General features: G+C 50.9%; 1 protein-coding gene across 1 annotated transcript; it reads right to left on the reverse strand.

The window, feature by feature from the left end:
* Positions 1 to 322: 322 nt before the first annotated feature.
* ZSCAN1 (zinc finger and SCAN domain containing 1) lies at positions 323 to 13,981 on the reverse strand. Its single transcript, XM_046682071.1, is given in 4 exon segments — positions 323 to 697; positions 6,651 to 6,739; positions 13,626 to 13,648; positions 13,650 to 13,981. Coding segments are annotated over 4 exon segments (819 nt in total).
* Between the last annotated feature and the right edge of the window lie 128 nt (positions 13,982 to 14,109).

Genomic DNA, 14,109 nt, shown 5'->3' on the forward strand with positions numbered 1-14,109 from the left:
CCTGCTCTCGATGGAGACAGGAAGCAGATTATTGGGTGCCTGGGGCTGGGGAGTGGCAGGCAGTGGGTACCAGGTGCCCATTTTGAGGGTGATGAAAATGTTCCAGAATAGATAGTGGCTATGGTTGCACAACGCTGTGCACGTCCTTAATGTCCCCGAATTGTGCACCTCAAAGAGGTACACATGGCAAATTTTATGTGTATTTTACCAGGAAAACGGAGGGGCGGGGAGGAGGGGAAAGGCGAATAAAAGGAAACTAAGGCAGAAGCCGGGGTTGAACGGGCAGTCGCCAGGAGCACCGCGTGCTCCCTCGGCCTCGCGCTCAGGGGCGGGCGTGGACACCGGTGGTCGGCGAGCTGCACGGCGCGGCGCGGGGGAAGGCGCGGCCGCACTCGCCGCAGGCTAAGGGCCGCTCGGCGCCGCGGGGCCTCCTTGCGGGCGGCCCCGAGGCGGCGGGGACCGGGGGGCGCTCCCCGCGGTGGCCGCGCTCGTGCTGCACGAGGGTCGAGAGCCAGGCGAAGGCAGCCCCGCACGCGGCGCACTCGAAGGGCCGCGCCCCCGGCTCCCCCGCGCCCCGGCCTCCCCGGGGCCCCCCGGCCTCCCTCCACCGCCCGGCCTCCCCCAGCGCCCCGCCCTCTGCAGCGTGGCCGCCACCTTCTGGTCGCCGCTCCCCCGAGGGCCAGGCAGCGTCCTGGGCCTGTGCGGGGAGGGGTGGCTAGGTCCTCGGAGCTCTGTCTCCGGCCGGTCCGCAGGGAGGCCCGTCCCAGACACGAGGCTTCCGAGGCGCACGGGCGCGCCAGGTCGGGGAGAGGGGCGTTAGGGAGGGGCCATGCCCCCGGCATCTCCCGACACTCAGGGAGGTGGAGAAGGGCAGGCAGCCGGCGGCCCGCAGTCAGCACGGACTCCGCGCCCTCGAGCCTATCCTTCCTTAAGACAAAGGGCCGGGGGCCGGCCCCGTGGCCGAGTGGTTAAGTTCGCGCGCTCCGCTGCCGCGGCCCAGGGTTCCGATCCTGGGCGCGGACATGGCACCGCTCGTCAGGCCACGTTGAGGCGGCGTCCCATATGCCACAACTAGCACGACTTGCAACTAAGATATACAACTATGTACCAGGGGGGATTTGGGGAGGTAAAGCAGAAAAAAGATTGGCCACAGTTGTTAGCTCAGGTGCCAATCTTAAAAAAAAAAAAAAAAAGACAAAGGGCCGGTGAGGTCGAGGGCAGGAGGAGCCCTGGGCCCCCCTCTTCCTCACCTGGTCCCGGCCGCTGCAAGGACCCCATGCCCCAGCTCCCTCAGTCTGTCCCCCTTGAGCTTGGCCAGCCCCTTCACGCTGGGGGGCTGAGGCCCTGGTGGAGGGGTGGAAGCGTCTCAGTGGCCCCCACAGTGGGGTGGGGGAGGGGTGTCAGATGGTCCCCATATCTCAGTCCCCACAGTGAGTGTGCGAGGTTTCCGGGGCAGGTGTGAGGTTCACCACTGAAGCCCTCCAAAGCCTTCCATTAGCGAAGTCTACAGATGGGGTGGGTCCCTAATCCTCAGCCAGGCCCCAGCTCCCTCCCATGCCTCAGGATCTCCACTGGGCCGACAATCACAGAGGGAGCCCGCGGGAGCCGAGGGTGCAGGGCGCCTGGGGCCCCACCCTGGTGTGGAGACTCTGCTGGGTCCGGGCAGGCTGCGGCCACTGGGCCTCTGGGGGGAGCAGCTGGAATGCCTGGAAAAGCAAACACAGTTCTGCTAAGCAGCTGCCCCGGCACCACCAGGGCTGGGAGCAGAGCTATCCTCCTGGTGCCACAGCACAGCAGAGGCACAGCATTGCCCTCTGCCAAAAATCCAGGAGGAGCAAAATTAAAGCCACCAAACCAATGCATAGTATTTAGGAAGGATTTATTGTGCATATAAGAACAGTTCAAGAACGGGGAGCTTTCAAATCCAAAACTGATGTGAAGCTCAGGGCCTGATGTTAGGTGCAAATGAGGAGCGGGTGCAAACATTACGATGGCGGTCATTACAATGGGGGTTTGGCAGCCGGCGAAGGGATTGGTTCAAAGTCATTATCTTATACTGTTTTTAGGAGGATGACTTACATTTCTTTTACGATTATCAGAGGCATTTGCAAGAGGTGGCCCAAGTTAAGTTTCATTTGTTTTGCAGAGTAAGCTAAATTAAGTTTCACTAATGTGGCTTAACAGTTTTGTCTGCTCAGGGAATGTTCAAGTCTGGTCTCCATTTTGTATTTAATGTAAACACCCAAATACACATTCTCAGAGGGCTGTTACTAGGACCATCGACATAATTCAAGGCCGGCCCCCCACCCCCACCCCGCCGTGCACAGTGGAACTGCAGGACCCCTTTGTGATGGGTAGTTTTATGTGTCAATGTGACCAGGCTAAGGGATCCCAGATCGCTGGTAAAACCTGATATCTGTGTCTGTGAGGGTGTCTCTGGAGAAGATTAGCATTCGAATCGGTAGACTGAGTCAAGAAGATCATCCTCACCAGTGTGGGGGGGTGGGGGCGTGGCCCAATCCTCCATGGCCCAGGTTGAACACAAAGGGAGGGGAAGGGCAAGTTTGCTCCCTCTGCTTGGGCTGGGACAGCCATCCTCTCCTGTCCCTGGACATCAGCCCCCTCCTCGATTCCTGGGCCTTGGGCCGCAGACTGGGCCCTACACTTTTGGCTCCTCTGGTGCTCAGACCTTCAGATGCATGATGGAACTCCCCACAGATTTCCTGGGTCTCCAGCCCGAAGACAGCGGGTCGCGCGTAGGACTTCGGCCTCCATAATTGTGTGAGCCAATTCCTTATAATAAATCTCTCTATATCTATATAAATCCAACTGGTTCTGTTTCCCTGGAGAAACCTGACTAATACACCCTCGTTTGAAAATCACTGACTATCTCATGGCAGCGACAGCAGAGCATTAAGCAGAGCGTGGGCCGTGGGTGAGGACCCCGGTCACTGTCACCTGCCAGGGCTCTCAACTGTCCCCTGCAGCTGCGAGGTCCCTAAGAAGAAGCCCCCTGAGAGGGTGATGAGCAGTAGTGGGGTTTGAGGTCCCACCTATCACATATAACACTCCCGTCGCCTATCCCACCAAGGGGCACACAAATCCCACCCAAAGAGGAGTCACCACCGCCTCGGAGCTTGCTACTGATGAGGGAGAATCCGAAAGACGGGACTGGCTTTGCATCCAGGCTCCAGCCCCACTTGCTGTGTGACCCTGGGCAAGGAGCTTTCCTTCTCTGGGCCTTAAAGGGCATATCTGCGCAACACGCTCAGAGCTAGGCACCCAACAAGGGCTTCGCAAACTTCCGCTATGGTCACTGGATAATTCAGGGTTTGTGACCAAAGGAAGAACACAGTAACACCGCTCAATACAAATTGACAAGATTCAAGAAAGTATGTTAGCACAAACAAAAAATGAGAGGTGAGCAGGAGGTCAGGCACACGTTGGCAAGTCTGGTCTTGGGCTGGTCTCTCTGCTTTCTGCTGCTCTCACCCTACTCGCCTGGGGGCAGAGGACTGAGACCCCAGGGCCCAGCCGGTGGGGGTGGGAGTGGGGCATGGGGATGTGGGTGGGGAGGAATGAAAGGGTCTCTGGAGAGAGGATTGATGGGGGAGGCAGCCGGGGCTGGAGTGCGGTGGGAGGAGATTAAGGTCCAGGATTCTCCTGCTTTCAAGTTAGGAATACGTGGATGGTGTGTTTGGTGGGATTATTGGTTTTCTGTTTCTTGCTAAATACTAGTTTTGAATGTGAAACATCTGCCAAATTCTCTAATAGTCACCAGGAGAGCTGTCAGCCACACAGAGGCAGACGGGACTCCCTTTTGCTCCTCTTCCCAGTATCTGCCCGCCAGGGACCCTCAGCAGGAGCGAGTGCGGCCTCCTCAGGGCCAGGACGTGACTAAGGAAGGAGGTGGTTGCTGAGTGAGAGAGAAGCCCTGTGTGTGTGTGTGTGTGTGTGTGTGTCACGGTGGGCGTGTTTAGTCCTCCTGACTTGGAAGCATGGCCGCCATCCAGAGCCGCCTGAGGCTGGAGACACACACACTTAGGCCAGCACGGAAACCAAGGCCCCTGGGCTCTGTCTCTACCTCCAAATGCAAGAAATGTTTCCAGATCCCACCAACCTGGGCTCTCATCATTCCAGGGACAGTGAGTGGGGCGGGGACCCAGAGGTGTGGTCTAACCAACCGAGAAAAAGAAAACAAGAATAACGGAGAAATGTGAATGCCAACCAGCTATTTACTGCTGTTGAGGGATTACTGTTAATGGTTTTATTGAGGCAACAGTGCTGGGTTTATGTTTGAAAAACAAAGTCTTGGTGGTTGCCAGAAGAAGGGGGTGGGGGTGGGAGGGCTGAAATGGGTGAAGGGGGTCAAAAGGTACAAACTTCCAGCTGTAAAATCAATGAGTCCTGGGGCTGTAATGTACAGCATGGTGACTATAATTAATAATACTGGCGGCCAGCCCCGTGACTGAGTGGTTAAGTTTGTGTGCTCTGCTTCGGCGGCCCAGGGTTTCGCTGGTTCGGATCCTGAGCGAGGACATGGCACTACTCATTAGGTCCTGCTGAGGCAGCGTCCCACATAGCACAACCAGAGACACTCACAACTAGAATACACAACTATGTACTGGGAGGCTTTGGGGAGAAAAAGAAGAAGAAGAAAAAGAAGATTGGCAACAGTTGTTAGCTCAGGTGCCAATCTTTAAAAAAAGAAATAATAATAATACTGTATGGTATTGTAGGGGAGGAAGACATTTCCTCTACCCAATGTCGGTTCTTCTGGCCAGAGAACGAATTAAATTCACATGAAACAGAATAACAGGAGAAAATTAAACAAAGCTTTATAACATGTATACATGTTAGGCAAGCTAAGCAACTTGCCAAAATGGCTGGAGCCCCCACCTTAAATATCATCTTCAGCTAACGACAAAGGAGGATGTTGGGGGTGGAGGGGGAGTCAATCTTGGGAGATCACCACACAAGTACAGTAAACAAATGCAGATTTAAGTCTTTGCCTTTGGCATTGATTAAGAGTTTCTAGAGATAAAGTCATCCCCCCCTTCTTCCTGGTACAGAGAGGGAGACACCTTTACAGATGGAGATTTCCTTTACAATGTAAATATCTCCTAACACAGGGCAAGCAAGTTCCACTCCTCAGAGCCTCCTTCCCATCTGCAGTTTATTAAAAACAACCAGCCCCAAATAATCCTCATGCCAAAGAGACATATCTTGGGGTGGCCAATTCCAGGCCCCCACAGTATATTTGAAAGTTGCTGAGAGAATAGATCTTAAAAGTTCTCAGAACAAGAAGAAAAAGTTTGTAACTATGTGTGGTGACTGCTGTTAACTACACTTAGTGTGGTGATCATTTTACAATATGTACAAACATCAAATCATTATGTTGTACACCTGAAACTACTATAATGTTGTATGTCAATTATATCTCAATAAAAATGAAAAAATTTAAAAAATTAAAAATAAAATATTACAGATACAGGTAAAAAAAAAAAAAAAAGAGAGGAAAAGAAAGCATCCTTGCACCCAGGCCCACCCTGCAGCACGTGGAGATGGTGTGCGAGCATGTCTGTGGTTCCGTAGGGGGAGAGTCCAGGACGGAGAGGAGGCTCCCATCCACATGGCTGGCTGTGCGTCAGGCGCCTGTGGTCCACCCAGGGCTGCCTTCTCCAACAAGCGCTGGAAACATAGTGCCCAGGGCCCGTGAAACTTTTTTTGGAGGAGGGGGTTTCTCATGATAATGTTTTAATTTCTTTTAAAATAAGATGGAAAAAAATGAACATAGTGACTATTCCAGCCTGGAATATATTCATCTTTATACTGACATGGTAATAAAAAATGACTTTTAATATTACTTTGTGGAGGCTCATGAACATAATTTTTTTTAAAAGATTGGCACCTGAGCTAACATCTGTTGCCAATCTTTTTTTTTTCTTTCTTCTTCTTCTTCTCCCCAAAGCCCCCCAGTACATAGTTGCATATTCTAGTTGTAGGTCCTTCTGGCTCTGCTATGTGGCATGCTGCCTCAGCATGTCCTGATGAGCAGTGCTAGGTCCACACCCAGGATCCAAACTGGGGAAACCCTGGGCCGCCGAAGTGGAGCGCGTGAAATTAACCACTCAGCCATGGTGCCGGCCCCACATGAATACAATTTTTGGTATTATGTTTACAGGGCAGAAATACTTGGGGCCCACAAAAGTCCAGCTGCAACCCTGTTTAATGACTCTATTCTTGCTTCTTTGGTGTATGGAGTGTGTGTTAGTTTCCTGTGACTGCTGTGGCAAATTATGACAAGCTTAGAGGCTGAAAACAACACAAATTTCTCTCTCACAGCTCTGGAGGCCAGGAGTCCTGTGGTCACTGGGCTAAAGTCATAGTGTCGGCCAGGGCTCCTTCATTCTGGAAGCTCCAGGGAAGATTCTGTTTCCTGGCCTTTTCTCAGCCTCTAGAGGCATCCACATTCTGTACTGTGTTTTGGGATTTGTGGGATGGGTGAGAGATCTGGAGCTCAGGCCTCCTAGGTGTGTAGAAACAGCCTTGCACAGTGGTTGGATGGAATGTCCTTGAGCCTGTCACAGGAGTGGTGCTTGTGATGCTCCGGGAATACAGGAGCTTGGAACCAGGGGCCCTGGGCTCACCTGGGATGGGTCTCTTTGGGACCTCAGGCTCTTCTCATCTTCCTCCTCGCCAATGCTCCCATCCTGGTGGTGGGTGAGAGATACCAGAACTGGGTGGGAGAAAGGGATGGTGAGAGAGACCTGTGCAATCCGAGCCCCCAACTCCCCACATACCCTTCACAGGGAGGGCAACATGTCCCAGGAGCATCTCTCAAGACCCCCAGTGAGGCCGAGGCAAGAGCAATGAGGGGCCACCACTTCCATCCTTCCAACAAGCTTCTAAATGCAGCCCCACCCCCTTGCCCCAGACTCTCCATGGCTTATGCCCATGATGACTCAGGCATGAGCCTGTGGTGACTCCTGGGTCTTCTCACCCAACACTCCATGCCCAGGAGCGCCCCTGAGGGACCCAGAAGGACCTTCGCTGCAGTGCCCACTAAGAAGGAAGGCCTGGACCCAAGCCCTCATCCCACAACCAGGAAGCATCTAAAGGCATGCTGGAATATTCCTGAGGTGGAATGCTGTCAAGCAGCAAAGATGGTTGAAGCAGGATCTACCACAAAACATAATGTAGCGGGAGAAAAGCCAGGGCAGAATAAGAGCTACAGAAGGACACCATTTATAGAAGGTTTAGGACATGGCCGACAGAGCCATATACTGTTATGGACCCAAAATAAGAGGAAAAAGTAGAAACACACACGTGAAAAGAAGAATCAAGACCTTGTTCCCCTCTTCAGGGGGAGCAGGGAGGGGCAACAGGAAGTGGAGATGTGCGCTGGGGACCCAACGAACTCCATGGTGTGTTATTTCTTCAAAAACAACCCAAAGCCAGGAGGCTGGGCTCTGCAATGGCTGCATGGCAGGTACATGGGTATTCATTATAATACTTTCTCTATAGTTTAGTAGGCTCAAAATATGTCATATAAAAAGCAAATAGTTGCTTTGGAAGACCAGTTTGGCAGTTCTTCAAAAAGCTAAAGTTGCCATATGACCCAGCAATTCTACTCCTAGGTATAGACCCAACACAAATGAAAACATGTGTCCACACAAATACTGGCACACAAATGTTCACGGCAGCATTATTCACAACAGCACAAAGGTGGAAACAACCCAAATGTCTATCAACTGATGAATGAATAAACAAACTGTGGTGGTCTAGCCACACAATGGAATATTATTCAGCCATAAAAAAGAATGAAGTACTGATACAGGTTGCAACATGTATGAACCCTGAAAACCTTATGCCAAGTGCAAGAAGCCAGGCACAAAAAGTCATGAGTTGTATGATTCCATTTCTATAAAATGTCAAGAATAGGCAAATCCATAAAGACAGAAAGTAGATGAGTGGTTGCCAGGGGTGGGGTGGGGAGGGGGAACGGGGAGTGACTGATGATGGTGTGAGGTTTCCTTCTGGGGTGAAGAAAACGTTCTTGGATTAGAGAGTAGTGATGGTTGCACAACTCTGTGAACCACTGAATTGTACATTTTAAATAGGTAAATTATATGGTATGGGAATTATGTTTCAATAATGCTATTATTTTTTAAAAAGAAAACACAAGAGCAACATCACTAAAAATGGCAGAGTAGGGAGCTCCCCAAATCCATCTGTCCACTGAAGCAACAACTAAGCGGCAAGACTTTCCAAGCTCACTTTTTTGGAACTTCAATCTAATACAAAACTTACAACGAGGGGAGTGAAAGAAAGAAGCTGCGAGAAAAGGCTGTGGCATTTTAGCTTACCTGCCTACCAACCCCATTCTACAGCTAGATGGTGGCTGTGGGGATGGCAGTCCATGTTCCTGGTGTGGCTTGCTGAAGCCACAGGGGGCAACACATATCTTGTTCTCAAAGAACTGTGATTGTGTGTTTTGACATGGCTGGTGACTCCCTGAAAGGTTGGTTCAGGGGTTTGCCTGCGTTATGCACCCTCAGAACTCTCAGGACTGGAGTGGCCTCCTGGGCAGCATTTGTCAAAAGCATTTACAGGCATATGCTAGCCACAGTCACCTGAAGCAAGGGACAAGTGCTGGAGCAGCAGCAGAGAGGCCTAAGAGCCCAGGAAGGAAGAGGCTGGGGGAAAGAGATACACAGGGGTCTACTGGGGGTCTAGTGGCCATGCACATGCCCAGGGCTAGTTGCATCGTAGGAAACATGAGAAGACCGTAGGCTTTCATCTCTGACTGATCCTTAGGCTCCACATAAGCAGGAAGTGAAGGCTCAGAGTTGTAAATGGCGTAGCTAAGCATTGAAGGAGCACCTCAACTCAGAGCCAACCTACAAAAACCAGGAGAGTATTATTATTTTTTTTGGCTCCAGGCATTTAAGGAAATCTCTGCCAAATCACTAGCTGACCACTAAATTAATGAATCGGAAACTTTAGTGATCACATACAACAAAGAATGTTATCTTCACAAAAATGGTTTAGAAAAGTCACTAAAACAATTACAAACCACAAAAAGCAGCATAAACAACCCTGAGGAGGGGAGAGAACCCGATCTCCAGAGTTACCACATTATATTACCAAATATTCAAAATGTCCAGTTTCCAACAACAAATTAAGAGGCATGCAAAGACACAAGAAAGTATGACTCAATCACAGGAAAAAATAAGGAAGCTCAGACGTTAGTCTTACTAGGTGAGGCTTTACATCAACTGTCTTAAATATACTCAAAAAGCGAACAGAATTCATGAACAAAGAGCTGAAGGAAATCAGGAGAACAATGCTCTCCAACAGATAGAGGATATCAATAAAGAGATAGAAATTATTTAAAAGAACCAAATAGAAATTCTGCAGCAGATAAGTCCAATAACTAAAATGAAAAATTCACTAAAGTGATTCAACAGCAGATTTAAGCAGGCAGAGGAAAGGACTGGTAAACTTGAAGACAGGTCAATTAAAATTATACAGTCTGGGGTGCAGAAAGAAAAAGGAAGAAAAGTGAACAGAGCCTAAGGGACCGATGGGACACCATAAAACATACCAACAGGGGCTGGCCAGTGGTGTAGTGGTTAGGTTTGCATGCTCCATTTCAGTGGCCTGGGGCTCACAGGTTCGGATCCTGGGCATGGACCTAGCACCGCTCGTCAAGCCACACTGTAGTGGCATCCCACATAAAGTAGAGGAAGATTGGCACAGATGTTAACTTAGTGACAATCTCCCTCAAGCAAAAAGAGAAGGATTGGCAACAGACGTTAGCTCAGGGCCAATCTTCCTCACAAAAACACAAAAAAAACAAACAAATGAAAAACATACTAACAGATACATGATGGGAATCCCAGAAGGAGAGGACAGAAAGAGGGGCAGAAAATATTTGAAAAAAATAATGGTTGGAAACTTCCTAAAATAAATGAAATACGTGAATCTGCACATTCAAGAAGCTAAGCAAACTTCAAGCAGAATAAACTCAAAGAAATCCACACTGAGACACACTACAATCAAACTGTCACGTGGTTCAACACATGAATATCAAGCTATGTAACGCACCACGTTAACAGACCACATGATCTTCTCAACTGACGCAGAAAAAGCATTTGACATAATCCAACACCCTTTCATGATAAAAACACTCAGTAAACTAGAAATAAAAGGGAACTTCCTCAACACAATAAGGGTAATTATTGAAAAAACTATAGTGAACATCGTAACCATGAAGGACTAAAAGTTTGCTCTCTAAAGAAACAAAGCAAGGATGTTAACTTTCACCACTTCCATCCAACATTGTACTGGAAATTCTAGCCAGAGCAATAAGACAAGAAAAAGAAATAAAAGGCATCCAAATTGGAAAGGAAGAAGAAAAACTCTCTATTCACAGATGACATGAGCTAATAAACAAATTCAGCAAAGTTGCAGGAGCCAATATCAACACATAAACGTCTGTTGTATTTCTATACAATAGCAATGAACAACCCCAAAAGGAAACTAAGAAAATTCCATTTATAATAAAAAGAATCAATTCCACTTATAGAAGCAAAAAGAATAAAATACTGAGGAATAAATTTATCTGGGGTGGTATAAGACATGTGCACTGAAAATATTGTTGAAAGGAATTAAATAAAACCTAAATAAATGGAAAGACATTCTGTGTTCATAGATTGGAAGATTTAACGTTGTTAAGATAACAACACAACCCAAAGTGACCTACAGGTCCAATGCAATCCCTATCAAAACCCCAACAGCTTGTTTTCTTCTCTTTTTGCAGAAAGGAAAAGTTGATCCCAAAATTCATATGGAATTGCATGGGATCCAGAAAGCCAAAATAATCCTGAAATAAAAGAACAAAGTTGAAGGACTCATATTTTTGTACTTCAAAACTTACTACAAAGCTACAGTCCTCGCATAATGATAGACATACGGAATGAAATGCAATTGAGAGTTCAGAACTAAGCCCATACATCTATGGACAACTGATTTTCCACAAGCGTGCCAAGACCATTCAGTGGGGGAAAGAAGAGTCTCCAACGACAGCGCTGGGACAATTGGTAATCTACATGCAGAAGAATGAAGTTGGACCTTTTCCTCATACAATATACCTGACAATGCCTGGTGCTCACCAAATGCGCATCACATGCTGGTTCTTCTGCTGTTCCTGTTTACCCACCCTTTCCCCCTCAGCTACTGGCTGTACACTCTCCACTGTGAACCACTGGTGTTTGGCACTGCCCATGGCCCAAGAACCACCTGAAGGCAAATGCAAAGCTCTTGCTCTCACGCAGCTCACATAAACCAGGACAGACAGCAGACATGCAGGGAAGGGTAAACCCCATAAACATCACAGAGGGGTGGGCACCCCGGAGAACATGAGTCGGGTTCTGTGTGGTGGCCTCTCCGAGAGGTGTCTGAGGCAGGCCTGGGTGATGAACTGGCTACCCCTGATCCTCTTTCTCTCTTTCTCTCTGTCTCCTGGCTCTCTTGTTCTTGCTTTGTTATTTCTCTGTGACCGAGAGCATCGCAGTCAGTGGACACAACACTCTGAGGCATCCAGGTTCCTGGCTGAGCCAGAGGGAGGTACGTGCTATGGACTGAACAGGAGAGGCCTGTTCTGTTCACAGTTATTTCTCCAGTCACCAGCTGTCAGGGACTTCCAGTGGAAATATTCCGTCTGTGTTCCCCCTCCCTTGCACCAGGCAGCGGGAGAGGATCACCCACAGGAAAGATGAAAGCAGGATCCCTTTGGATTCTAGCTGGGCATTGGGCACCCTGTCCACAGCCCCCTTCCCTCAGTGCCTATCTCATCCTACCCCTTCCCACTCAACACCCTCCAGGAGCCTCCCTTCCCAAGGGATGAAACCCAAGCTTGAGGCAGCAGCGTGCAGATGCCACCTGTCCGTGTCCCTGACTTCCACGTGTTCCTGCAGCGGGTGAAGAAGCCATATCAGGCTCAGCTATCTGTCACGCCAGCTACCTCACTGCCCGCAGGACCGCAAGGTCACCCTGCGCAAAATGCAAACACAGGCCCCTTGCTGAAAATGATGGAGAACTTTGCTATAGCGAAGCATTGAAGCCCGCCTGGGTTCTCCTGAGCTCGAGGCCCTGCGGGCTGCACGGGTCCCCCAAGGACCAGAAGCAAATGCCCTTTGGCCCCTCTGCTCCTGGAACAGCAAGTTCCAAGGGTCACTTTATCTGCCTGGCATGTCTTCCTGATGCCACAGGAGTCCAGGGGTGAGATACCATTCAACGCCCGCCAATGTGGACTACGCCGGCCTCTGCAAAGCAGGACATGTAGCACCTTCCCGAGCACATCAGCCAGCTTCCCAGGGCAGCAGCGGGGAGACCCGGAACCCTGTTTTCTGTGAACTGCAAGACTTTTCTGAACCACCTGGAGACGCCCTGATCACAGCACCCAAGTGGGTCCTGAGGAACTGACCTCCTCCAGTGTTGGGGTGCGGCCCACCAGACAGCAGGTGGCATGGGATGAATGACCATAGGAGCGATGGATAAAAAGTCTCACCTTGGACCCCATGGACTCATTGGCAACAGATAGTGGGGGTGCCACCTGCGCACGAAATGGCCACCTCCCCCCTGGTCTTTGCTCCTCCATGCCATCCACCTGGCATTCCCTTCCCTCTCCCGTACACTTACTGACACTCCTCCCCCAAGCTCTGCGGGAAACAGGGGAGTCCTTCCAGCCCACACAGCCTGCGGCGGCTGGCTCTTGCCATCCACACCTACTTATTTGGGCCTCCCGGCATCCAGCTCCTGCACTTTCATTGACATTACCAGGAAAGACAGAGCCCATTCCGTGGGACCAAGCCCTGGGAGGATGGAAGCTTGACATGGGGTCAGAGGGGCAAGACAGCATGAGGACAGAGTCCCTGCAGGTGAAAAGGGAGCCGAGAGGGAGAAGCAGGATCAGAGAGTCATCTGCAGACCCCGCAGCTACCTGAGTCCCTTCTGTCTGCTGAGCTTCCGCAGACACCCTGGGTGTCGATCTACACAACCATCCAGTGGGTCTCTGGGACTGGGTCTGCGCCCCACAGCCAGGGCACAGGGGAGGGACCAGTGATCTGCAGGATTCTGGGACAGGACCTGGGGCAGCAGGGTCCACAGCACCATGCGTGGGCTGAGGGACCAGGTGTCCTTCTGAGGGAGAGCAGACAGATGCAAAGCCACAGGCCAGATGGACACGCACTAGAATGGAGGGATCTTCAAGTATCAACCAAGCAAGAAAAGTGAGCGGAGGCCGCAGCACAAAGACATTTATGTAAAAGAAAATTAACACAGGTGTGCAGAATGATAATGAGCGTTGGACTGGCACCGGCAGGGAGAGGGTTTGCTCTACGCCTGGGGCACTGCAGGTCAGGAGGGGGATGGTGACAGGAGTGGCTAGGGGGTGGGTGGAGCAGTGCTAGATGGATAAGACACTCTGAGTCTAAAAGGAAAAAGAAGCCGATCCTTGGGTGCCGGGCCACAGAAAAGTCAGCCAGAACCCAGACCCAGCACCTGCTCCCTGCCACATCCACTCAGTCTCGGTCTCAAGGTGCGGCCCGTCCCCTCACCTTCCTCCTGAGACATCTGTGTGGCTAGCAGCCTCCCTGCAGGTGCGGGGTGCCTGCGACTGCACCCAGGTCCTCATCTTGCTGGGCAGGGCACCCAGGAACTGCTCTAGCACTAGCAGCTCCAGCAGCTCCTCCTTGGAGTGCACTTTGGGCCGCAGACACTGTCGGCACAGCATCCAGAGCTGGCCCAGTGCGTGGTGTGGCCCGCCTGCCATGTAGTACTGAAACTGCTGGAAGCACAAGCGCCAGGCCTCTGCGTCCCCAGGGCTGGCTAGGTGGGGGGCCTTGTCCTGCTCACTAGGGGCCTGGGTCTGGGGGTTCCTGGGGGAAGCAAAGGCTTTGGCCAGTGGGAGCATCTATCTGGCCTCAGGGGGTGAGTGGCCTGGATCCCAGGACAGTCCCAGTGGCTCCAGACACATGTAGGTGGCAGCAGGCGGATACGGTCAGCAGTCAGGGGCCTGCAGAGAGGGGCAGGCGCAAAGCA

Source organism: Equus quagga, chromosome 13 (assembly GCF_021613505.1).
Source record: "Equus quagga isolate Etosha38 chromosome 13, UCLA_HA_Equagga_1.0, whole genome shotgun sequence".
Lineage (NCBI taxonomy): Eukaryota > Metazoa > Chordata > Mammalia > Perissodactyla > Equidae > Equus > Equus quagga.